Source organism: Ictidomys tridecemlineatus, chromosome 5 (genome assembly GCF_052094955.1).
Source record: "Ictidomys tridecemlineatus isolate mIctTri1 chromosome 5, mIctTri1.hap1, whole genome shotgun sequence".
In the NCBI taxonomy this organism is placed as follows: Eukaryota; Metazoa; Chordata; class Mammalia; order Rodentia; family Sciuridae; genus Ictidomys; species Ictidomys tridecemlineatus.
Genome location: NC_135481.1, coordinates 39,387,054 through 39,414,099, shown reverse-complemented (window position 1 = coordinate 39,414,099; position 27,046 = coordinate 39,387,054). Strand labels below are relative to the sequence as shown.

At 37.0% G+C, this 27,046-nt stretch overlaps 1 protein-coding gene, 1 long non-coding RNA gene and 1 other non-coding gene across 6 annotated transcripts in view; 1 reads left to right on the top strand and 2 right to left on the bottom strand.

The window, feature by feature from the left end:
* Nucleotides 1–1,511: 1,511 nt before the first annotated feature.
* On the bottom strand, nucleotides 1,512–27,046 carry LOC120886386 (uncharacterized). Its single transcript, XR_005729361.2, has 3 exons — nucleotides 25,952–27,046; nucleotides 2,122–2,196; nucleotides 1,512–1,940 (listed from the first exon to the last, which is right to left on the bottom strand). It is a non-coding gene; the product is annotated as an uncharacterized LOC120886386 (long non-coding RNA).
* Trnas-gcu (transfer RNA serine (anticodon GCU)) lies at nucleotides 12,001–12,082 on the bottom strand. The gene has a single exon. It is a non-coding gene; the product is annotated as a tRNA-Ser (tRNA).
* Knl1 (kinetochore scaffold 1) overlaps nucleotides 12,153–27,046 on the top strand; it is a 57,353-nt gene continuing 42,459 nt past the window's right edge. Inside the window, exons 1-5 of one of the 4 annotated variants that reach the window (XR_013438828.1) lie at nucleotides 12,153–12,520; nucleotides 17,067–17,122; nucleotides 18,154–18,193; nucleotides 19,864–19,923; nucleotides 24,107–24,168. Coding sequence is in view for 3 of the 4 variants with exons in the window: in XM_078049802.1 (XP_077905928.1) it covers nucleotides 17,088–17,122; nucleotides 18,154–18,193; nucleotides 19,864–19,923; nucleotides 24,107–24,168 (197 nt within the window). In the remaining variant the exon portion in view is untranslated. The remainder of the gene's footprint in view (nucleotides 12,521–17,066; nucleotides 17,123–18,153; nucleotides 18,194–19,863; nucleotides 19,924–24,106; nucleotides 24,169–27,046) is intronic. The other 3 variants (XM_078049802.1, XM_078049801.1, XM_078049800.1) reach the window with 3 other exon arrangements.

Here is a 27,046-nt window from a genome sequence, read left to right as displayed (position 1 = left end):
CCTCAGTAACCCAGTAGCTCTAGGCTACTGAGGGCAGGAATCAGAGGCTCAATAAAACTCATTCAGATATTTGAGTGACAACTATGTGCTAGGTTTACATTAAGCTCTGTATATAATGTGAATAAGATACATAGATGCTGCATCCAGGTGAACAAGACACCCAAGATGTGCTGCTGAGCAGCCCACATTGCCTTGGCTGTTATATGTCTTGAAGTTCAGAATCCCTTGTGATATACAATCCATGCAAAGCTTTCAATAGTCAGTGACAGCAAGCAAGACTCTGGGACCCAAAGGCAAAAAATGTCCTGAAGCTGCTCTTGGGTCTTCCTCAGTAGTTTTTGTTTTGTTTTGTTTTGGTACTGGGGATTGAACTCAGGGGCACTTGACCACTGAGCCACATCCTCAGCCCTATTTTATATTTTATTCAGAGACAGGGTCTTACTGAGTTCCTTAGAGCCTCGCCATTGCTGAGGCTGGCTTTGAACTTGTAATCCTCCTGTCTCAGCCTCCCAGCTGCTGGAGTACAGGCATGTGCCACCATGCCCAGCTCTTTTTATATTATATTGTTTTTTGAGGCAAAGTCTCACTAAGTTGCTGACACTGACCTCAAACTTGGGATCCTCCTGCCTCAGCCTCTTACAGAGTTCATGGTTGGATTAACCCATACATGAGCTTCCCCTCTCATTGACATGAACGTTACTGAAAAGAAACAAATTATTCCTAAACCAGAGGATGAGGTTGCATAAAAGAAAAAGATCCTAGAAGAAATTGAAAACTTATGGGAATACATAAAGCATAAAATAAATGCAAATAGAAATAAAAGAAAAAATGTGTTCATGCTCTTGGGGAATATACAGTAAGTGTACAGTACAACATGGATAAGACCAGTAAATAGTTATTAACATGATCTGTGTGTCAGAAGGAGGGAGGTAGAGGCTACCTCGTTATCTAGCATGGTTCCTTCCAAGATTCTCAATGGGAGCATTAGTTTTTGCCCAATTGCCATCTTAGCTCTTCAGTTTTGTATTTCGTTCTCTCTAGCACTGTTTATTCTAAATAGTTAAGTCAGTTTTAACTCTATGTATTGGTTTAAATTTAACTAGAATTTAAAATGCAGTTCTTTTGTTGCAATAAGCCACATTTCCAGTGTTCAAAGCCTGTTGGTTTAGTAGCTACCACATATTGAATAGCACAGATATAGAACATTCTTTCATTGCAGTAAGTTATATAACACAGCATTGCTTCAGAGAGTCTCTACACTGGGTGTGATGGCACACACCTGTAATCCCAGCAACTGGGGAGACTGAGACAGGAGGATCTCAAGTTTGAGGCCTATGGTGAAGTGGCCAGTGCCTTGCTAAGGGGTCCTTTTTCCTGCCCGTGGAGGGTATAAGCCACCAGAGAAAAAATAAAGTCTAGAATAATTAGTGAAGAACAAAGACACAGAGTCAGAAAAAAATAGTTTTAAAGGATGAAGCACCTGATATGTTAAGCCCACACAGAAGCTGGAGTTGGACAATTAGAAAATGGTTTATTTAAGGAGATACATCAAAGGCAGAGATAAGGTTGTAAGGGTGGAGTCTTGCTTCATGGTATCTTGCAGTCAGCAGGTAGATTGGCATCTTGGCAGATCACACCCATCTCTGAAGGCTGTGTGCCTGGATGGTTATAGCAGATAGGTTATCACCCCATCTCCAGTGCTGTGTGGAACCAGGCAGAACGGAATAGAAATTCACATGTATTTGGTGATCTCACCCTGTGGGATTGCCAAGAGAAGTTCCCAAACACCAGCTGTTTATATTCACTAGGTTGAGATGCCAATGTAGTCCACACATAGCCCATGGATGGCTCTCAACAGAGGCTAGCCTTAGGAGACTCTGTATCAAACTAAAAAGAACTGAGGATGTGGTTCAGTGGCAGAGAATCCCCGGGTTCAATCCCTAGAATTAAAAAAAAAAAAAAAAGTCTACACAAAATGAATTGAGTCCATTACAATGAATTCCACTAGTCTACAGACACCTAAAAAATGGAGAGAGAGAGAGAGAGAGAGAGAGAGAGAGAGAGAGAGTGTGTGTGTGTGTGTGTGTGTGTGTGTGTGTATGTGTATGTTAGAGCACTCACCTAGCACGGGCAAGACCTAGGTTTGATCCTCAGCACCACATACAAATAAAGGCATTGTGTTGTGTCCATCTACACCTAAAAAAAAAAAAATTTAAATGTTAAAAAAAAATTTATTTTGAGAGGCCGGGTTTATGGCTCAGCACTTGGCCTGGCACGTGTGAGGCACTGAGTCTGATCCTCAGCACTGTGTAAAGATAAATAAAAATAACAGAAAGGTATTGGTACATCAACAACTAAAAAATATTATTTAAAAAATTTTATTTTGAGATAGGGTCTAGCTAAATTTCAAAAGCTGGCCTTGAACTTGCTATCCTCCTCCTGCTTCAGATTTCCTAGTAGCTGGAATTACAGGTGTGTGCCACCATGCCTCACTAGGTGCTAGAATATTTATACAGACCTGTGGAAAAGATACTTCCCTATAATGGAAGTATAGTTCACTGGTTGAGTACTTGCCTACCACATATGAGGCCTGGGTTTATTCCCCAGCACTTCAAAAGAACAAACAAAACCAAATTATTTCCTTTAAGGAATTCAGGTTCAATCTAGTTGTTCATTTCTATAGATCAAAGTTCTTGGATGTGTTTTTCCCCCTTGTTAATTGTTATCCTTTCAAAGAAAATTTAATTCCTTCCAGGTGTGGTGGTGCACACTGTAATCCCAGTCATCAGGAGGCTGAGGCAGGAGGATCATGAGTTCTAAACCAGCCTCTGCAACAGTGAGGCCCTAAGCAACTCAGTGAGATCCTATCTCTAAATAAAATACAAAAAAAAAAAAAAAAAGGGGCTGGGGATGTGACTAAGTGGTTGAGTGTCCCTAAATTCAATCCCTGGAACCAAAAAAAAAAAAATTCTTATTATAGCCCACTCCCTGAGGTAACCACTATTAATAACTAGTGGTCTTCCTGTTTTCTATTCCTAGCCACACAAATCTACATGTATTTTTTAAATAAAAATGGGATCATGCTATAGAAAAGACTTCTTCTTCTTCTTCTTCTTCTTCCTCCTCCTCCTCCTCTTCCTCTTCCCCTTCTTTCTCCTCCTCCTCTTGCTCCTCTTGCTCTTCTTGCTCTTCCTCCTCTTCTCCTCTTCCTCCTCCTCCTCCTCCTCAGGGGCACTTAACATGGAGCCACATCCCTGGTCCTTTCTATTTTCATTTTTATTTTTTTTCAAATTTTTTTTAGTTGTTGATAGAGCTTTATTGTATTTATTTATATTCGGTGCTGAGAATCGAATCCAGTGCCTCTCACACATGCCAGGCAAAAGCACTATCACTCAGCCTCAGCCCCAGCCCTTACTTTTATTTTTTTTTTTAATTTTAAGTCAGGGTGTCACTAAGTTGCTGCAGCTGGCATTGAATTTGTGATCCTCCTGTTTAGGACTTTTAAAAAATAATTGTATTGTGTTTCATTGTGAGATGTGCCATAATTTAATTCTTCCCTCCTCTGTTGGTGGAATTTTAGGTGTTTGCAGTATTTGATTACTCTCAAACTGCCGTGAGCATTCTAATCTTTATCCTTTCATACTAGTGTATTTCAGCAAAACATTTTTTTTGCATGTAATTTTGGGATCCAAGCTTTAAATATTGACAGATAACAGCAAACTGCCTTCCAAAAGATTCTACCAATTTATTTGAAGTATAAAAGGCAGAGGTAATTAATTGACTGTTGTGACTAAAACAGTTGGTCAGTCAACTGCATTTTTTAGGTTAACTTTGATTCAAGCACTGCATTACAGCCATGGGTTTCCTAGTAAGTCTATAGGATCTTTATTTTGCTTTTACTGTACTATTGAACTCAGGATCTCACATGCTAGGCATACTTTACCACTGAGCTACCTCCCTGCCCTGAATGGTTATATTTCTTAATGGAAAACCTAGACTTGTCTGAGTTAGTTTTTTTCAGAGCCTCTTTGGCTTTGAATCACTTGTTCTTGGGACCAATCCTGCTGACACTTGGGATTTTCTAGAACATGGGATTATTGAAAACCCACAATGGAAACAGAGCAACCTAAGGAAGTTGACCATGTTTTAGACGAGTAAGTTTACTGCAGTAAGAGGAATCATCAACAAAGGCATTCTGCTAAGAGCACTTGCCTTGCACATGTAGGCATTATTGTCTTTAATTTTGATTATTGTTTTCTTTCCCTCCAAATTACCTATTTATTCTTTTCCCTTCATCTGAAGCTTATCCATGCTTTCAAAGCCATAAAATTTTTTATCAGTCATTAACCACATCAAAACATTTAAGAATTGCCTAGTAGTTGGGAGTAGTGGTGCATGCCTGTAGTCCTGGCTGTTTGGGAGGCTGAGGGGGGAGAATTACTTGATCCCAGGAGTTCAAAGTCAGCCTGGGCAACATAGCAAGACCCTGGATTAAGGAAAAAAATCGCTGAGCAAAGTTGAACATGCACAATATCAATGATTCCACTTCTAGCTATATACTTAGAGAAACACATGTACATGTACTCCAAAAGACATATACAAGAACTTTCACACAACAATATTCTTGTGTCAAAAAGAAACAACTAAAGCATTCATAAGTAGAAGAGTTGATACCCAATGGTTTATTCCAACAATTGAACATTATGCAACAGTAAAAATGAATGAATTATATGGATAAGACTGTTCAAATCAATGGAAGGGTAACTGATGTGATACAGCAATCTGTATACGGGGTAAAGTTGGGAGTTCATAACCCGCTTGAATCAAACTGTGAAATATGATGTATTAAGAACTATGTAATGTTTTGAACGACCAACAATAAAAAAAAAAAAGACTGTTCAATGATTTCCAGCACAGCAAAAAAGTGTTGAGTGAAAGAAGTCACAGAAGCTGTACTTGACTCCATTTATATAAAATTTAAAAATAGGTAAGACAAACATTGTAGGGATATGTACATGCATATTTAATAAGAAAAGCAAGAAAATTGTTAATATAAAATTCAGGAAAGCAATTATGTCTTTGGTGAGAGAGTGCCAGAAGGGAGGGTCACATTAGAAGCTTCCAAGATACTGGTAACTTAAACTGAGTCATGTATATGTGGCTTTGGTTTTATTATTGTAACTTGTAAACTGTATATATACAATATATTACATGTAGATTATATTATTGTATAACACCTTTCAAAATAAATCAAGTGCCTAGTGATGTCAATTTCACCGGGGATAGAAAGAGAAAACTAGAGAAGAACACCATATAGCTCTGTATTTTGGAAACTATCATGATGCATAATACATAGTAATTTGCAACAGTGACTAGCTACTTCAGTGTGCATTAGATTCACATGTTCCTCCTTTATCATAGAACTGAAAGATCTAAAAGCAGTTCATGGCTTTGTATCCTAGGTCTGGTATGCTCTCAGACACAAAGATAGTCTTGTGCCTTGTATTTTCTGACACTTTATTACCATGGCATTTTGACCCAAGGTTCTTAAAAAACTTCAGTAATTCAGGTAAATAATAAATGATACAATTGTTCTGGTTCTTTTTTGTTACAAGTTTTCCAATATTCCAAATATTGAGATTCCAAAAGTTAAGAACTTTAAACAAAAAGCTTTATATCTCATCCCAAATGTTGAATTTTCCAGAAATAATCCAGGCATGTGGTGCATGCCTGTAACCACATCTACTTGGGAGACTGAGGCAGAAGAATCCCAAGTCCAAGGCCATCCTCAGAAACTTAACTATACCAGATCTCAAAATAAAAAGGCTGGGTATGTAGCTTATAAGTAGAGCACCCCTGGGTTCAACCCTCAGTACTGCATTTAAATTTCTTTTTTTAATTTGTAGATGGACACAATATCTTTATTTATTTTTATATGGTGCTGAGGATCGAACCCAGTGCCTCACATGTACTAGGTAAGTGATCTACCACTGAGCTACAATCCCAGCCCCTGAAGTTTTTCAATTTAAAAACATTAATAAATTTTCCAGAAATAGAATTGAAGCAAAATTGTAAGTAATGAGAATTTTCTAAGCCAAGGAATGTTATATATTGCCAGCAAATTACCAGAACCTAGGGAAGAGATGTGGATCAGATTCTTCTTCACAGCCCTGTAAAGGAACAAATCTTGCTGACACTTTGATCTCTGATTTCTAGCTTTCAGAACTGTGAGATAATAAATTTTTGTTAATAGTGAAGTGGGCACTCCCTTTCTCCATAGAAAAGCCCTCTTCATCATGGCTGATTTGGGGACTGTTAGCAAAAGTCTCTGCAAAAGAGTCCAATGAAGATAAACTTCCTATTTTCATGTCACCCTGTTTACTTGGCCACTGGCTGAGAAGATACCAGCATTCCAAGTGCTGGACATCCCCTTACTATTTTCACAAATGTATCCAGTATAGTACTTTGAAGAAATGTGTGAACAAGGCCTCTCGCCTTGAGCTGGGCTTCACAGAAATGTCTACATTTTTAAGTTACAATTGGGCTTCATGGTAACAGCTGGCAGGGGGAGGATAGAAAGGGGAGAAGAAGCTCTCCCCTTCTCAAGAGTTAACTTGCCCAGAACAGTGAAAGAAAAAGCTGCTTTTATGTGAACTTCTGCAGACTGTGAACTTCTGAGCTGTGAACTCCCCCCTTAAACACTGGGCATAAAACTCTGAAACTCCCTGAACTCAGGGTTCAGGGGATTGATTGATTACAGCAAAGGCTGTACCCTCTGAACCTGGCTGCAGCCAAATAAAACTGTTTCCTGCTGTCTTCGGTGTCTTGCCTCGTTTGTCTCTACAACAATAGGAAAAAAGAAAATGAGCTCAAATAAAGACTGCCTCTGTTACTTGCTAAGTTATACCCAAAATGATTACATGTAGTCATTGAGAGGAAACTTTATTAGAGTGATCCTTTTGGTGAGTACTTAGAAATCATCATCAAAGAGCTATTTGAATTTTTTTTAATATAATTTTTTTTTTTTTTGGTGTAGATGGATGCAACACAATGCCTTTATTTTTATGTGGTGCTGAGGATCAAACCTGGGTCCTACCCATGCTAGGGAAGCCCTCTATCACTGAGCCACAATCCCAGCTCAGCTATTTGAATTTTTTAAAAACTTAAATACAGCAACAAAAACCTCACATTTTTTCATATATCAAATTTCAGTGTTATTCAGTTTTAAAATCAGAATTTTAAGTCTATAGCTATTATTAGCTAATAACAGAAAGTAGACAATTGAGAAAGATGCTGATACAGGCCTTGAACTTACCTTCTTACTCAGAGTCAATGACTAATGACCTTTAATTTAGTACAAAAAGAAATTTAAAAAGCTTAGTATTCCACAGTGGTCTTTATTAACCTTATGTCTCCATTAACTTGATTCTAGATTTTTCCCCCTGCTGGTGGTACTGGGGATTGAACCCAGGGCCTTGTGCATGTTAAGCAAGCACTGTACCAGATAAGCCATATCCCCATCCTACAACTTGATTCTATTGGAGTTGAATTTAACTCATTTTACTTCATTCTGAAATTTTCAGTTGTGGATGAGATCATTTGCTCAATTTGATGAGAAGGAAAGATATAAATGGTTGTTGTTTGCTAACTATCCATTGCTACCTCAGCATTCCACATTTCCCCTGGTCTCTTGGGATTTATTCATTCATCTTGGTTTTCCTAAGGAAGGTTCCTATAAATTGGGTTCAAGTTTTGCTCTACCAATCTTTAGTATGAAAGTTATTTGTTTTTAACTCAGTAGATTCCCCAGAAGCTCTAACAGCACAGTAGATGATTTCACATGATAGCATGCATCTCAGAAAATGACCTGAACAAAGAAAAATGTCATGGGTTGATATTGCTGACCCAAAGAAGACTGTATGGACCCACTCTTGAGCCTCCTCAGGTCTTTTCAAGGCTGTTTTCCCAGAGATGGTTTTCCAGTGGACATTTCTTTATGGTGGAGAGCAGATTAAACTCACTCCTGTCATTAAATCCCTCAAAAAATCAATCTTTGCAAGTCTTGGACATAGAGGTCTGGATTTTTCTTATGAGAGGCAAGAAATAAACTGCAGGCACACACTGCCAAAGCACTGATTTCAAATGCTTCCTTCAGAGTTATGTCATGTAAGGGCTTCTGACAAGTACCTGCCTGGACCATGGACCATCAACAACTTAACACTGAATAATTCTTCCCAGAAAATCTCGTTTTCCAACAGAGAATGAGTCTTCCTGAAGTTGGACCCAAAGAATGAAGACCCATTTCCTAGCACCAAGCAGTTAAAAGAGCTGGAATATCTTGGTAATTTGTGAGATAGTTCTTTTGCGTAGTCTTTCATGAAACAGTTTAGGATTGTACTTGTGAGGAAGAACGCTGTTGTTGATGAGAATGGTTTTTCTGAATCGAGGTCTACTACCTCTTGGAGGATAGTGCAGATCTTTTCAAAAATTGTAACCATTCCTCTTTAGAACCATCTTGTCTGAATGGTGCAGTTACAGCTTCTCCAGTAGATGGCGCCTCTAACTCTTTTTATCACCCTAGCTGCTTTAAATTTATTTTTCCATTACTAATTCAAATATTTTCCTGGACTTTTAAATAATCTGGGATGTTGTTGATTCTTTTTACTCTGTTAGAACAAAGGAAAATTAACACAGTTTTAATAGATCAACAGAAGTGCAAAAAACTGGTATGTTCGTGGCAAGTTTTACTATAATTTTGTATGAAAGAAACCCAAGTGGACAGCTATGGAAGGAAGAACTGAGGGAAAGAAAAGCGAGATTCCAATTTACATTTTTTTCCTCCCCCCCACCTCCAGGCTCTGTTGGCACATTGTTGTTTCAGAACTTCTGCAGTGGAAGATTTTCCTTTGAATAAATAATTCACCCACCATGTTGAAACTGGACACATCCAGTAGACATTACCAATTTTCCCAAGGAAGCTGGCAAAGTTCAGGAAAATGATGCAGCTCTGATGGTTTGTAAAGAGCTTTCAGCACTAATGGGCAATTTAAAGACTGCCTGGCAAGTGCTTGGGAAAACCCAGAAGGGTTTAAGAGCATCTAAGAGGGGCGCAAAGGAACTGAAACCAGAGAGAGCTGGTTAGAGGTGGAGGGGAGGGACTAGTTAAAAGAACTAGAGGGAGCTGTTAGTTGCAAGGCTAGGGGAGGCTTGTTGACGGGGATGACCTGATCTGAAGGAGGAGCAGAAGCCAGACAGATAGTGACAGAATAGGGGGGGGGGGCAGAGGCCTGTTCCAGGGGCAGAGGCCTGTTCCAGGGACAGGGCGGGGACAGCATCTGCCAAGATGTGGGAAAGAGAAAGTAAAAGGTAAGATTAGTGTCTCCAGGGCCATTCAGAAATGTTGTGCATAAACTCCTAATCCTTTTTTTGTGTGTGTGACCTAGAGCCCTTTGGCAGTCCAGTGAAGACTGTGAATCTCTTCTCAAAAAATTGTTTTATGGGCTGGGATGTGGCTCAAGCGGTAGCACGCTCGCCTAGCATGCGTGCGGCCCGGGTTCGATCCTCAGCAGCACCACATACCAACAAAGATGTTGTGTCCGCCGAGAATTAAGAAAAAAAAAAAAAAAAAAATTGTTTTATAATGTATAAAGTAAAGTGTGTTGGAATACAAAGACAACCAAATATGTTGGAATATACATATTGTTATATATTGCAAAAATTTAAAAAAAATTGTACTTCTTTATTAATGCATAACATTATAATATATAATAGTAGTTCTAATAGTTATCATACTTTTAAAGTAATGATGAATAGTGAGTGTCTTAGTCTATTTTCTGTTGCTATAATGAAATACCTGAAACTAGGTAATTTACAAAGAATACAGGTTTATTTGGCTCACACTTCTAGAGGCTGGAAATCCAAGAGAATAGCATTAGCATCTGCTCAGCATCTGGTGAAGGTCTTCTTGCTGCATCATAATATGGTGAAGGGTATCACATGGTCAGAAAGAGTAAGTTAACCAAGGAACTCATTTTTACAACATTTTTGTAAAAAATGGATTAATGATAACCCATTAATTCATGAGTGGGTTAACCCATTTATGTGGCTCTGCCTTACTTCCCAAAGTTCCCATCTCTCAACACTGCTGCATTAGGGACCAAATTTCCAACACATGGACTTTTGGGGGCTACATTGAAGTCCACAGCAGAAACAGTAATGTTATATAAAAATATCTGATTTCTTTTGGTGACAAAGTCATGAGTAGAGTTAGCTGTATTTTGTTGGTTATCTTTTTTTTAAATATATATTTTAGTTGTAGATGGACACAATATTTTTTTTAATATTTATTTTTTAGTTGTAGTTGGACACAATATCTTTGTTTTATTTATTTATTTTTAGGTGGTGCTGAGGATGGAACCCAGGGCCTCACTCATGCTAGGCAAGTGCTGAGCCACAATCCCAGGCCCTGAACACAATATCTTTATTTTTTTTATTTTTATATGGTGCTGAGATTCAAACCCAGGGCTTCACATATGCTAGGCAAATGTTCTACCGCTGAGCCACAATCCCAGCCCCTAAGTGATCTACCACTGAGCTACAACTGCAGTCCCTGCTTTCAATTAAAGACTATAAAAATAAGGATGAAATATTTTTTCCCAAGCAAATAATACTCAATACTATCCATGGACTCCTTGGATATATGTGGGATATGAGTAGAAATCTTACTTAACAGCTGGTAGAGAGAATGGATTGAAGAGCAAAGCTGAAGACAGGTGACCCAAAACCTTTAGCCTATGGAGGTATCAACATTCCCAAGGAAATGTAGATCTAAACGGAAGGAGTCAGTAGAACCCAGCATAGAAACAACACTGCCTTCCAATCCTCAGGGCTGTAAACCTTGCTGAAGCATCTGTCAGATGTTGGGTTCTGGAATACTGTGCTGTGCAGACACCTGTGGGTGAAAACCTGTAAACCATTACCTCCAAAGATTAATAATTGCTGTTTATTAAGCCTGCACCATATAGGATGATGGTTAAGAGTCATCAAGAAGCCCACAGATTGGGTTATACTGCCCTTTCTGCAATTTAAAAGTTGTGTAACTTTGAGCAAGTTAATCTTTCAGTGCCTTCATCTGTAAAATGGAGTAATTAAAGTATCTATGGCAATCACAAGGCTATGGTGAGTTGAAGTGATGTAATTCATGAAGGTATAGTACCTGTAAATGAGGACTGTATAAACAAAGGCTATTCAATGTAAGTGAATGAATCTGCCTGACGACCTTCCAAAAAGGGAATCTATTATTTTCCCGCTCCCTGTTGTTCCTCCTCTCCTGTGAAATCCAGGAGAGGGTTTAACCCCTTCGGCTCCTCCAGGAAGGTCGACATATTCCTGTTCTTCAATCTGGCTTCCAGATATTAACAAAGTTTCACATGTCATCAACATTTAAAAAGTATTTCCCAAAGTGTACATTTCTTGAGTACCTGCACTCTGCTGGAAACTGAAGGGAATTCTGATCACCCAGTCTCACGGTAGCTTTTGTATTGAAACCTGGTATTTCCTAATCAGGACAGGTATTAAAAATCCCAGGATAACAGTCCCTAATAATCCAAACCTTTCACTTAGGAGCTGAATTACTTTACGTTGGGTCAGACAGGCAATAGAACAGATGAGAAGGAAATTATCATGGAATTCTATTGGTTTTTACTTCATAAGAAATTTAATCCACTTTTTTTTTTTTTTTTTTTTTTTGGTACTTCATAAGAAATTAAATCCAGCACATTTTCTGAAAGTTTCTTTCCCTCTCTTTTCTTCTTCTGTGAGGTAAGAATGCTTTAGAAGCTATATTTCAAATTCTTTGGGGAAAAAAAAAAATCCCAATCCTGAGATTGAGAGCGCCACACTAAGTTGACTAGTAAATCATAGCCAGACTATTCAACTATTTCCGTTCTGTAAAAGAGTTTTCATTAAGAGTGCAAACCTGCGGGAGAAAACAAACGATCTCGACGAGGATGGGATTCGAACCCACGCGTGCAGAGCACAATGGATTAGCAGTCCATCGCCTTAACCACTCGGCCACCTCGTCCCAGAAACCTACCTCTTCCTGGTAGGTATAGGGAGTGATACTAGGAGGATGTGACGCAACGTTATGGAAGTCGCCATTTTGTACGGAAGCCAACGTCGCTCACTTCTATAACGGACAATCGAAAGAAGATGGCCGCTTTCATGATGTTGGAAAGCCTTCGCTGGGAAGGGGACATCATTTTCAGTAGAAAATGAGATGCATTTTAAGAAGTTAAATTGGCACAGAGGTTGGCAAAGAAGTTTAATTGAAAGCATGTTAGGAGCGGCGTTGTTCCGAAATCTGAGGGGCGGAGTCGACACGTAGAGCGGCTTTGCGCGTGCGCATCAGCTAGGCGGTTAGATTTGAATACTTCTCTGAGTTTGGCTGGGCGTTGTGAGGTGACGTTTTTGCTGAAGAGCGCGCGGACCCCAAACAAGTTAAGCTGGTGGGCTGTGGCAGGTAAGGAGAATGACCCTCTCTCATTCTGAGCTCCTGAGAGGATGTAGGTTTTGTCTGAGCACTTTGGAGGTCCGGCATGGGAGGTGGAGGATGCTGGGTCCCACGGCCTCCGAATGCGGCGGGCGCTGGGCTCTTTTCTCACCCGGGCCTGCACTTTGTTCCTCCTCTCCTCCCTAGAGCTTTGGCACCCACACCTGTGCTCTCGGACCGCCTGGGATCGCTCGTCGAGCTCGCGGCGTCCTGGCCCGCCAACACCTTTCATTTTTCTTTTTGGTTGTTTGTATTTCTGACTTAGGCTTTTCTTTGCTATAACAATGAATGATATTTAAGTTTTCGGCTCTCATTGGTTAGCTAGCAGCACAGAACCGGTTTTCGGTTTTCTGCAGACACTGTTAACAAAGTCAATTTAAGCATCCCCCACTTTTTTTTTTCTTTTTTTAAATCTTCTGACCGGCTCAGGGTCAAAGCTTCTTTTTCTTGCTGTTTATTTAAATATTAGAGTTTGGGAAGAAAAATGCTGCTGTTTGGAATTTTAAAGATGGGTTTATTAGGCGTTAACAGAGATAAAGGGTGGTGCGGATGAAGACCAAAGCACAAGGTAACTCGGATATGAAGACCGAAGTAACTTTTCAAATCAGTTGAATTGGATTAACTGAATTCCTCATGTTTATTGGGTTCCTTGTCTTATGCTAGGGCTGGGAGTCCCTAAGTCCCAGAAAGGGAAATAATTAATACATACAAAATAACTGTGATACAAGACAGAATGTAAGGAATTATAAGACATTCCAAAGAAGTATGATAAACAGAAAGGAGAATCCCTAAGTCCTAGAAAGGGAAATAATTAGTACATACAAAATAACTGATACAAGACAGAATGTAAGAAATTATAAGACATTCCAAAGAGGTATGATAAACAGAAAGGAGGACTGATTTGATGCTTTTGACAATGGAGAATTAAAGTGGATTTCATGGAGAAAATGGCATTTGAAGTGGAACTTGGAGGAATGATTTACAGAGATGGAGAATTAATATTGTAAGATTTTGAAAATTAAAGGTTAGGTTCAAAGCAATACAATTTTTGACCCTTTAAATGACTGGAAATGTTCATAGGGTAACAGATACATGTAAATTGAGTAAAAATGGAATGATAGTCTTTAATGATGTGTTGAATACTAATAAACTTGAAGATACTCTAGATATTGATAGTAGGATGGTGCTCTCCAGTAGAACTTTCACAGTGGTAATACTTTATATCTGTGCTGTCCAACACAGTATCCATTAACTTCTGTGGCTATTGAACACTTGAAATGTGGCTGTTGTGATCAAAGACCTGAATTTTATTTTAATTAATGTAAATGTAAAGAACTCCTATATTGGACAGCACTGATCTATAACACTGGACACTGGAAAATATTTACTGTAGGTATTGGTGGTGTAAATTCAGGAGTAGACAGAGAGCCAGATAGTAAATATTTCAGGCTTTGCGGGCTACATAGTCACTGGCATGGTCTCTGTTACATTCTTTGTTTTGTTGTTGTCTTCTTTTTCTATACCTCATTAAAAAATTAGCTTTGTTTTCTATGCCTCATTAAAAATGTGAAAACTGCTTTTAGCTCAAGGGCTGATTTGGTCTAGTGGCAATGGTTTACAGTCCCCTGGATTATTTCTACTACAGGTTAGGAAGCTTTCTTCATTCAGATGATATCCTTAGGCAATCAAACAAACACAAAAACCTGGTAATTTTATTTCAGTAGTTAAATACAAACAGCTTAATGAGTATATATGTTCTAACAATTCATAGCCATTTGAAAAAATACGCATAAATTGAAGGAAAAGAACATATTTACTTTTTTTCTTAAATAATCATGGTTACTAGGGCTGGGGCTGGGGATGGGCCTGGGGCTCAGCAGTAGAGGGCTTACCTCACATGTGTGAGGCATTGGGTTCAATCCTCAGCACCGCATACAAATAAATAAATGAAATAAAGGTATTGTGTCCATTTACAACTAAACAAAATATTAAAAATTATATATGTGTACCTCTTAGATACTGTACAAAATCTCAAACCTTGGAATCGGATTGTACATAGCCACTCATTTCCTGAGCCACTTTGATATAAACAAACAAACAAACAAAAAAAAAACCCTTGATTTTATTTATCAATTGCCAAAAATCTAGCTTCACAGTGATATATTATTAAATATGAATGGGTACTATTTTGAGCTAATGATTCACATGGTGCCTGTCAGATGTTGAAAATGGGGTGTTTCAAATTAAAAATAAACAAATACCTCTGTGCGTATGCTGCCAGCACCCTGGATGCCAGGTGCACAGTTTTGGGGCTAATCAGTAAAAAATTACTACGTAATTAATAGTTCAGCTGGACTGTGTTTTATAAGTGAGACTTAATATGATACTCTGGGGTCTCCTATTTCTGTTGAGGGTAAAACTTAAACAGTTAAATATTAAGAAGATGGGATGTCAGTAAACTTTGAATCTCATCAGATAATCAAGTACTAACCAATCTCTAGGTTCAACAGGAGTTGTGCTCAATGACTATTTCAAACAGTCATTTTGATGTTTAGGTGACCTTGAGCTGATAAGTGTTTAGTATTTTTATCTGGAGTTTGAATATGTATACTGAGTTTGAAAATATTCCCAAAGAAGATAAAAATATGCTGGTTGGTAATCATAAAGTCAATTTTATTTTTAATTGTGGTTTTGGGAATTAAACTATGCTCTACTGCTGAGCTAATTACCCAGCCCCAAGTAATTGTTTCTTCATTACTCATTCAGCAAGTATTTATTGAGCTCCTTCTATTTACAAAGCACTGCTAGCTGTAATAGTGAACATAAGATTCATCAGCTCTATTCTCATAATTTACTGTTGGAGCAAGGGTAGTTTGTGGAGCTAACAGAAATAACAGACTTTTTTTTTATGTATTTATTTATGTATGGATGTATTTGTGGTACTAGGAGTTGAACTTAGGGCCTCAAGCGTGGAAGGCAGATACTACCACTGAGCTACATCCACAGCCCTATAAAGCATACTTTTAATTTATGAAAGAGACACTCAAAAGGAGGTATACATAATGCTACCAAGAGGATAAACACAACACCTTTATTTATTTTTCTGTGGTGCTGAGGATTGAACCCAGTGCCTCATATGTGCTAGGCAAGTGCTCTGCCACTGAGCTATAACCCTGGCCTTTTCTTGTCTTTCTTACCAAGAGAGAATAGCAAATATAAACACATAGATTTAGGGAAGAGTTCTGTGTGTTTAGGGATTGAAAGAAAGGCTAGGGGAATAGTATAGTAAGAGAGGAGACTGGTAAGAGATGAAATATAAAGCCTAAGGCAAGCAGGGACTACATCTGGTAGAACTCTTTAGGTCTTAGCAAAATGTTTATTCTCAGCACAATGGAAAGCCACTGAAAGACTGAGGAGAGAACTAACCGCTGTTTATAAAGAAAATTGTAGAGGGATAAGAGTGAAAGCAAGGATACCAGGGAGGTAGATATTATGATATTTTATGTAAGAGTTCATAGTAGATTGAACTATGCTGTCAAACTGAAAATAGAAATTAATGGATTGAAAAAATGTACTGAAAATAGAACTACTAAGACTGGATGAATTAAATAGAAATGGCTGTTGCACTTGTTTGATCTTACAGAAGTTCAACCATTAAGTTGATGTTTACTATTGTTTTTTAAATAGATACTGTTAATTCAGACTCTGCCTCTAGCTTGGTAAGGGTTTTGTTTTTTGAAGAACAAGAAAGGATGTTAAAGTTCATACTTTTTTTTTCATCTGTTATTAAGTGATTTTCATTTTTAATCTCTTAGTATGATAAAATTTCAAGGTTTATTTTCCAGAGTTAAACCAGTTTTGCGTTTCTAGAATAAAGCAAACATGACTACGATACAATATTCTTTTTCCTAATAATTTACTTAGAATTTTCTTATTTATGATAGTGAGATTGGCATGCAATCTTTACTTTCTTGTACTATATTTATCTATTTGTGCATGAGTGTGTAGAGAAATGGAGGCAGTTGCAAGAAAGGGTGCTTAATTTTCATTTCCCATAGTTTAATGCTAAAACTAGACAAATCGAAATTTAGCAATATAAACAATTTATCTAGACCAACAAGGCACATATAAAAATATGTACAAAGTGAAAGTGGTTGCTTTTGGGAAGGAGGAGTTTGGAATGCAGAAAGCTGCTGGTTTAAAAAGCAGCAATCGGTGTCTGTTTTAGCTATCTAATGGACAAGTTTTAATTTTAACCAGTAAAGTTCATATCATTCTCATCAATATTAGTACAGATTTTATCTTGAATATAAGAATTTTCTGGGAGTGTTAATTAAAATGCAGTAGTTTGAACTCCTTGAAGTATCTCATATTTTAGAGCTCATATATTTTTTCCTTCTATTTTTGGTCTTCTTAGAAAGTAACCCTAAAATCTCAACAGTGTTCTTATTTCCTCATAGATTGTAATTTTTCTTCCTTCTTATGTACCTTTTCTAATACTGTGTATTTATTTCAGGAAAAAAAGTTTTCTTAAAATATGGATGGGGTGTCTTCAGAGACTAATGAAGAAAAGTAAGTTCATGATTCCGTGTATCTAAAAACGTTATATTCTATTAGAGAATGATACTTTTCCAACTAGTAAGACCTGTTAATGAACTTCAGAAATATTTTTCCTTTGTGTTTCAGGGAAAACAAGAAAATATAATAAAGTGATAATATAAATTCATCAGAGTCAAAACTGAGGGACTTTAGATACTACCTATCATCTCTTGTTTTTTTGAGTAAGAGTGAGGAAACTGAGGCTCAGGAAGATTAAATGAATTATCTAAAGTTGGCATCACAAATTGGTGACCTGTTTGTAGCCTACAAACATTTTACTGGCCTACAAATTAAAAAAAAAAATTTGATTAGTTGCCAAAATTGCAAAATCTCATGGTTTCATAGAATAATTGGATTTTTAGCTTCTCTTGAAAAATCAAATGTGACAACACTGGAATCATAGTCTTGCTTGGAGCAGCTAGCAAAGTAATGGCTGTGACCTTTAGACCAAGCAGAAAATTTCTAATTCATTGTAGTCTCTACAATACGCATTTTCCTTATACCTAACAAATTATGTTTGGCCTCATGATATTTGGGTTTTCAAAACCTGATATATAAATCACACAGTAGTAAGAATCAGAGGCAGAGAATCTCTTGATTTGTAGCCCACTTATCTTTTTTTATTTTTATTTTTTAGTTGTCAATGTACCTTTATTTATTTTTATGTGGTGCTGAGGACCGAACTCAGTGCCTCACACATGCTAGGCATAATTGAGGCATAACTCCAACCCCCCATTTATCTTTTAATTGTACCTCTGTAGGTATAGTAAATTATGTTGTACTGGTTATTATTCAAGAGATAGTCTTGTAGTATACAATATATATTTTAAAACACTGAATTACTAAATACTTGGTCTTATACTGTAATACAAGTATAAAATTTTGCTGGCCAGAGCAAAAGAAAGCAATGGCCAGTTTTAAAGTATGTAAAGGGTGATGTGATGATGACTTTTGGAAATTCATTCTTTTACCTATGTATACATAATTTTTTTTCCCTTTCTCAGTGACAATAGAGAGAGACCTGTTAGAAGACGGCATTCCTCAGTAAGAAACAATTATTATTACCTTTTATTAAACAATAATGATATACTACAATAATTTTTACTGTGGCCTGACCTTCCCACTTCCACTAGCTTCCTATGGATAAAGACTCAAAATTATTCATTTGATACTAGGATTTGAACCCAGGAGTGCTCTAACACTGAGCTACATCCCCATCTCTTTTTAGATTTTATTTTGAGACAGGGTCTCACTAAGTTGCCCAGGCTGGCCTGGAACCTTGATCCTCTTGCCTCAATTTTCTGAGTCACTGGGATTATAAGTGTGTTCCACTGTGCCCTGCCAAGACTCAAATATTTAACCCAAGTACAAAAATCTGTAAATCAGTCTGGTGCAGTGGTACGCCTATAATCCCAGTGGCTCAAGAGGCTGAGATAGGAGAATAGGGAGTTCAAAGCCAGCCTCAGCAATAGTGAGATGCTAAGCAACTCAGTGAGACCCTGTCTCTAAATAAAACACAAAATAGGGCTGGGGATGTGACTCAGTGGTCGAGTACTTCTGAGTTCAATCCTGGTAGTGTGTGTGTATGTATGTATGTATGTATGTATGTATGTATGTATGTATGTATGTTATAAATAAATAAATAAATAAATAAATAAATAAATAAATGCATGCATGCATGCAAGGGATTTTGCTAAGTGGTTAAGCACCCCTGGGTTCAATCCCCCAGTACCCCCCCCCAAAAAAAAATCTGTGAACCAAAATTCATATTTTATAAATTTTATTATAATTTAATGCCTAAATTATACCTCAATAAAGCTGTTTAAAATTATATTTAACCTGATATACAAAGCTATTGCAAGACACAAAAATCTAACCCAAACTGATTTAGGTATATAATATATATCAGTTTATGAAACTGAAAAATCCAAAGATAGGGATGGCTGTAGGCATAACTTATGGATGAGAGAGTTCAACAATGGAACCTTCTAGGATTTCCTTTTTCATTTTCTATTCTGACTGCTTCCTCTGGGTAATCTCTGATAGCAGCCAGATCCTCTCCCTGTGATGACTGTGATACATCTAGCTCTTTCTACTCCCAGGTTCACATTCTGCCCCAGCCCCTTTTTAAATTTTGAAATAGGATCTTATTAAATTGTGGAGGCTGACCATGAGCTATCCATACTGCTGTCTCAGCCTCCTAAGTAACTAGGATTAAAGGCATGGGTCATGCCCCTCACCTCTATCAAACAATTATTGTGTTGTTCTAGACAAGGCTATGAGTTATATATACCCAGGAGTTGGTGTGGAACTTCACACAGACCATGTTGGATGAGAGTAGGCAAAATATTAGGGAGAGTAGGCAAGGAGAAATGAACAAATGCCTAATATTTTAATCTGCCACATAACTCTAAGCAATATGACTTTGAAGGATTTCATATATTTTTTTTTAAAGAGAGAGAGAGAATTTTTAATATTTATTTTTTTTTAGTTTTTGGCGGACACAACATCTTTGTTGGTATGTGGTGCTGAGGATCGAACCTGGGCCGCACGCATGCCAGGCGAGCGCACTACCGCTTGAGCCACATCCCCAGCCCCGATTTCATATATTTTAATGTAAATTTTGGTTTTCTATTCTTGCTATAAATTGAAATAAAGTGATTATTAACAGATATGCCAGATTTTCTTGAATAATTGTAATTATTACCTCTTAGATTTTGAAACCCCCAAGGAGTCCTCTTCAGGACCTCAGAAATGGGAATGAAATAGTTCAGGTAAGTCTCTAGGCAATTGCTTTATAGATTTCTCTTTTCAGTGATTCTCCCCTACCCCAAGTACTGGGTCTTACACATGCTAGGCAAATACTCTGTTACTGAGCTACAGCCCCAGCCCTTTTTAAAATTTATTTATTTTTTTTAAAAATTTTGAGACAGGATCTCCTTTAGTTGCCCAGGATTACCTCAAACTTGTGATCCTTCTGTGTCAGCCTCCCAAGCAGCTAGGATTACAGGCATGTGCCACCACATTTGGCCTTCTATGATTTTTTTTTTGTGTGTGTGTGTGTGAGGGGATTGAACCCAGGAGCACTCAGCCACTGAGCCACATTCCAAGTCCTGTTTTATTTAGAGACAGGGTCTCACTGAGTTGCTTATTACACCTCACTTTTGCTGAGACTGGCTTTGAACTCACGATCCTCCTGTCTCAGCCTCCTGAGCCTCTGGGATTACAGGTGTGTCACCTGTAGCTTAATCAGGAATTTTATTTGCTATATGAAAAGAGAACATCATCCCATCTGATTCAAATGTATGATATGTCAAGGTCATTGTACTATCATGTGTAACTAATTAAAACAAATTAAAAAAAAAGAGAACATCATGAATGATTCCTATTTGAATGTGTAAAAAAGACAAGCATTCCATGACCTTCAGGTTAAAATGCAACACTTGCTGGCTGGGGATGTAGCTCAGTGGTAGAACACATGTAGCGTGCATAAGACCCTGGGTTCCATCTGTAAGATTGCAAAAAAAAAAAAAAAAAAAACCCAAATACATGATATACTGGCATTTGTGATTCTTAGGCCTATTTACTTTTCCAGACTTTTTTCTTGTTACTTTCACATGTTTACCTCACCACTCAGAATTGCTTATTATTCCCCAAACAAAAAATAAGTTATTACATCTGCAAGTATTTATGTATGCTATTCCCTTTGTCTGCATGGCTGGTCCTTCATTCCTTTTTCTGCCAAGATTTGAACAAAAATATTTTTTCAAACATACCAAAACGCAAAGAATTTTACTGTATATTCATCACCTAGATTCTAGAATTAACATTTAATAATGCTTACTTATCATAAATACTCTTTTCTCTTTGGTGAAAGTAGGGTACTAGGGGTTGAATCCAGGTGTGCTTTACCTCTGAGCTGCCTCTTCTCTGCCCCTCCCCCCCGCACCTACCCTACCCTTTATTTTTTTTGAGACAGGATTTTACCAAGTTGCTTAGGGCCTCAATAAGTTGCTGAGGCTGGCCTCAAACTTGTGTTCCTCTTGCCTCAGCCCTCCCAAGTTACTGGGATAACAGAAGTGGACCACATGCCTAGCTATATCCCCCTTCTTTATTTAATTAATTCCTATTTTTCCTTTAAGATTTATCTTCTCATAGAAGATCATCAATTTAACATTTTATTATTATAATTTTTTACTTCTGTCTATTCTAAATTGAGAATTCCAGGCTACATAATTCCAAGTGCTCACTCTGCATTGGCTTCTCTAATTCTGTTTCTTAAATGCATCAAGCTTTTCTTGCTTCAGGGTCTCTGCACACATTCTGCATAGAATCCTTTCCCCTTACTGCACTCCTTTTTATTTATTTTAATTTTGAGATAGGGTCTCACTAAGTTGCTAAGGCCAGCCTTGAACTTGCAGTCCTCCTGTGTCAACCTCCTAAGTCTCTGTCCTTTATCAACTTCTTCATCTGCCTAACTTCTAACTAATCCTTCAGGTCTCAAGTTAAATGTACTTTCTTAAAGAAAACTTCCCTGATTTTTACATATTTATTGGACACAATATCTTTATTTTATTTATTTATATGTGGTGCTGAGGATTGAACCCAGGGCCTTGTATGTGCTAGGCGAGCACTTTACCACTGAGTCACAACCCCAGCCCCACTAAATTAGATTTTTATATGTAATTTTCCTTTATAACACTTTGCACTCTTTGAATTTTATTTGTGTGAATTTGTTGTCATTAGTCTAATCCCCCATGGAATTGTATCCATGTTATTTATCTCTATTTTTCCATTAGTAGCACAGAATCGTGTGTGTGTGTGTGTGTGTGTGTGTATTTTTGAAAAATTGAACCAGTGTTGAATGAGTAAATGTCAGACTTATGCAGTTTTAAAACCAACAGGATCTTATCAGTAATCTTGAATTTAGTTCCTGCATTTTATAGATGAGAAATACAAGATCCAAAGAGGTAAATGTTTTATCTGTGGTGTTTGCTAGGGTCTTAAGTATATAGACTCCTTGTTGCAAAGGGGATACCATTCCTTATTATTTATTATAATAAGGCTTATACTCAGGTATCCACAATTTATCTGGTGAAATTCTCTGTGAATTTGTCTTTTGTTTTTTGTTTGGGGTCTATGTGAAAAATGTTTATTCTTGTTAAGAAGGAAGGTAGGAAAGAAAAATAGTATATTAAAATGAAAAGATGTTCAACATTACTGATTATTAGGGAAATGCAAATCAAAACCACAATAAATAAACCACAATACCACCTTACAGTCTTAGGATGGCTGTTGAAAAATAAAAAATAACAAGTATCAGCAATGATATAGAAAAATACACCTATGTCTATTGTTGATGGGAATTAAAATGATATTTGCTGTGAAAAACAGTATGGTAATTCCTCAATAAATTCAAATTAGAATTACCATATAATCCAACAAGAAACAAAAGGAACACCTTGGAGAGAGATTTGAGTACCTATGTTTGCAGTAACATTTTTCACAGTAGCCAGAAAGCAGAAGCAAACCAGATGTCAGTACAAGGATAATTGGGTAAACAAAATGTGGTATTTCCATACAATGAAATTTTTTAAAAAAGGAAAGCCAGGTGGTGCCTGTGATTCCAGTGACTCAGGAGGCTGAAGTACCAAGATTACAGGTTATACAGGTTCAAGGTTAACCTGGGCAACTTAGTGAAAGAACCTGTGGATGTAGTTCATAGCTTATTGGTAAAGCACCCCTACATTCTATCCCCAGGACTTTAAAAAAAAAAAAAAGGAAATTCTGACATACCATGCATGAACAAAAGGTAATTTTTTACTTTTTAATGTTGAAATAGGATCTCATTAAGTTGCTCAGGGTCTCACTGAGTTGGAGGATGGCTTTGAGCCTGTGATCCTCCTGTCTTAGCCTTCCAAGTCACTGGGATTACAGGCATGTGCCACCATGCCCAATACAAAAAGAAAAATTTCATGTTATGATTTTAATGAGGTATCTACTATAATCAGATTCATAGATACTAAAAATAGAATGGTGATTGCTAGGAATTAGAGGTAGGAGAGAATGGGGAGTTTGTTTTAATGTTAAATGTTATAGTTTCTGTTCTGCAAGATGAAAAGAAATCTCGAGATTGGTTATATAACAGGGTGGATGTATACACAACAGTATTAAACTGTATACTTTAAAATCGTTAAGATGATAAATTTTATGTTACATGTATTTTTTTCATACTTTTAGTTGTAGATGGCACAATACCTTTATTTTATTTATTTATTTTTATGTGGTGCTGAGGACAAACCCTCTACCTCACACGCGCTAGGTACACACTCTAGGTACACACTCTGTCACTGAGCTAAAACCCCAACCCTTTATTTTATTTTTGAAACAGTATGCCAAATTGCTGAGACTGATCTTGAACTTGTGACCCTCCTGCCTCAGCTTCCCAAGTCGCTGGGTTAACAGGCACCATCATGCCCAGCAAATTTATGAAAATTTATTTAGGCATGGTGTTTCATGCCTGTAATCCCAACTACCCCAGAGGTTTAGGCAAGGGGATCCCAACTTAAGAGCAGCCTTTACAATTTAGCAAGACCCAATCTGAAAATTAAAAATAAATAAATAAAAAGGACTGGAGATATAGCTCAGTGGTAGAGTGCCACTGGGTTCAACCCCCTAATACTATTAAAAAATTTTTTAAATTACCATAGTAAGTAACATAGCAATTGTTTTGTCTCCAGTCTTTTTTATTGAATGTTGTGTCGGTATGCTTAAAAAATAAAAAAATTAACTCACATTGAAGACGATATTCATGTACATTAAGTGTTTCTACATTGAGATAATTTGGGTAACCACATATCAAATTCAGAATAAGACTTGATCCCTGTCTTTGGTGCTTTGGACTCCTAATTCACAGTGGTTTCATTAATAACCACATCATATTTTCTTTCCTTTTAGGAATCCAATACTTTAAGAAATAAGAAAAGCTCTCGCAGAGTCAGCTTTGCAGATACTATAAAGTAAGTTGAAAGAAATAATTCAAATGTTATAGGTAATGCTTTTTTTGTGGGTCAAATTGAAAATGTTAGAATGATTTGGATAATCTATGGTTTTTATTATGTATTAGAGAGTGGTTACTTAAAAGATTCTTTCTGGCATTATGTTTAAAAGAGAAACATTGAGAAACAATGATATCCACTTTTACTACTGTTATTTAACATATTGAAGGTCCTAACCAAAAATACTAGAGAAAGTAGTTGGGGTTTTAAATATTAGAAATATTAGGGTAAACCTATTGCCTTTTGTAGATTAAATGATTTTTTATTAGGAAAATCCAAGAATATCAACTGAAAGTTACTATTGATAAGTAGCAGGATACAAAATTAATATATAGAAACCAATATCTTTTATTCTATTATTTTACTCTTTTTTTTTTTTTTTTCCTTGCTAGGGATTGAACCTAAGGCAAGTGCTCTTCCACTGAGCTATATCCACAGGCCACTGTAATTCTTATACATAGTGTTCTCATTATCATTTTCTTGATGTTCAACAGTGTATTCATCTTTCCTGTTTGATTCAAAAGAAATCAAAGATGTTCTTTTTTATTTTATTTTTTAGGTTTTTTATATTACTGTGGATTGATCAATACCTAAGGCCTCACACATGCTAGGCAAGTGCTGTACCACTGAGAGCTACATTCCCGATTCCCCAAAGTTGTTTAATTTAGAACTGAAAAATTTTTTAGGCATTAGGGGCATTTTGTCATTCAATTTTACTTTCTTTTATAGGCAGAGAATGTTAATCTGTATTATTTTTATTTCTACAGAAATTCTTTTGAAAGGATTCTCTTTAGAGAATTTCTATAGAAATTCTAGGTGCAATGATGTATGCTTGTAATCCCAGTGACTAAGAAGGCTGAGGATTTCGGGCTTGAGACCAACCCCAGCAACTAAGCAAGAACTTGTCTCAAAATACAGAAGGATTGGGGAGGGGCTGGGGTTGTGGCTCACCACAGAGTGCTCACTTAGCATATACAAGGTTCTGGTTCGACCCTCATCACCACATAAAAATAAATAAATATAAAGGTTTTTTTTTTTTTTTAAGGGGGTTGGGATGTAACTCAGTGGTAAAGCTTTCCTGGGTTCAGTACCCATACCCCCACCCCCCCCAAATTTTTTTGTTTTCTTGTATATAATAAATCTTTGTAAACGAACCATAGGTACTTGAAAAATCAGTATATTTTGTGTTTTCAATGTGCACAGTTTGATATATAAAATTATATTCACATTACAAATTGTTATTGGGTCCTCTATAATCTTACATACATTCGATTGCTTTACTCTTGCATGAATTATGAGAGAGGAAGTCCAACTCATTCTGTATCTCACTCTGCATTTCTAATAGTTTTGTTCCTTTGATTGTACTAGGGCTTGAACCCAGAGGACCTTTACCATTTACCTACATCCCCATCCCTTTTATTTTTTATTTTTTAGACACAAGGTCTCTCTAAGTTGCTTAGGGCCTCACTGATTGCTGACCTGGAATTTGTAGTCCTCTTGCCTCTACTTCCCAGTCACTGGGATTATTGGCATGCACCACTGCACTACCATACTCAGCTTTAAGGCAAGAATTGGTGTCAGCTAACTAGTGGAGCTGCTATGTGCTATTTCTGGGAAAGTATTTCCATTGAGAGCCTCTTATATGAATTATTTCAGTCTTAATGTTAGTGTGAACATGGGGTACATGTAGAAATAAAAGGAATTTCTTGTGGGGTTTTTAGAAAGTCCTTGAGGTGGTACTTACCTGAGATAGTCTGGATTGAGTTCTTTCCCTTTTCCCAGATTGTTTTGTCTCAGTCTGACAAAAATGATTTCATCTTGGTGTCAGGAACCTTAGAAAACAGTCAAATTTTTCATTTTATAAATGAGATAATTAAAGCCACAGATGTGATTTGATACTCCCAAGATAATATTGGTAGTGTCAGAGCTATGATTAAGAATACTGTATAATTTATTTTATTGATTCCTGGCTCATTGCTTTTTCTGATGTTTCCATTCGCCTTTGCTAAATGTTGTTAAACCAGTTCCACTCTTTCTTTGGAAATAACCCAGTCGCCATACTTTTATAAAATAGCTCTGGGATATTAGAATTCAGACTCAAAACCAGAAAACTTGGAACAAGTTCTGGCTTCCTTACTAAATAACCCCAGTTTCCTTCTTTTTAGGATGAACTAATAACCCTTACATATCTCAGTGTTTTTGCATGGCCAAAATCAGATAGTGTATGTTAATACAGAAAGTGTCAAAAGTATTACTAAATGATGTAATTCCCTCCTAATTTAATTGTTAGAATTAACATATATTTCCCATTACCTCATGAAAGTTTCTTAGAGTACATGAACACTCTGACATGTGGATGAATTTCAGATCCTGAAAGTTGAGTTGTAAAAATTATAGGAGGCTGTCTACTTGAGACTGGGTAATTAATAAAGAGGTTTGCTTTGACTCATAGTTGTCAAAGTCTAAGAGCATAGCATTGGTATCTCCTTCTCTTTTGGTGAGGGTCTCATGGCAGAAGAGACTTCAGGTGTAAGAGACATACAGAAAGTGCCAGTTCACTTCTTAAGAACCTGCTCTGATTATAAATAACCCACTATCAAGGAAACTACATTAATCCCTTTGTGAGGGTGGAGCTCCATGTCTTTCTTACTTTAAAGGTCCTGACATCTCTCAATACCATTACACTGAAGACCAAGCCTTAGCATGAATTTTGGTGAAGATAAACCATACTCAAACCATAGCAGAAGCTGTTGTTTTGGACTAATCATCCTAGACAACTGATAAAACTAAAAATCAAAATGGAATTATTCATATTAAATTTTTATATTGCCAAACTAAA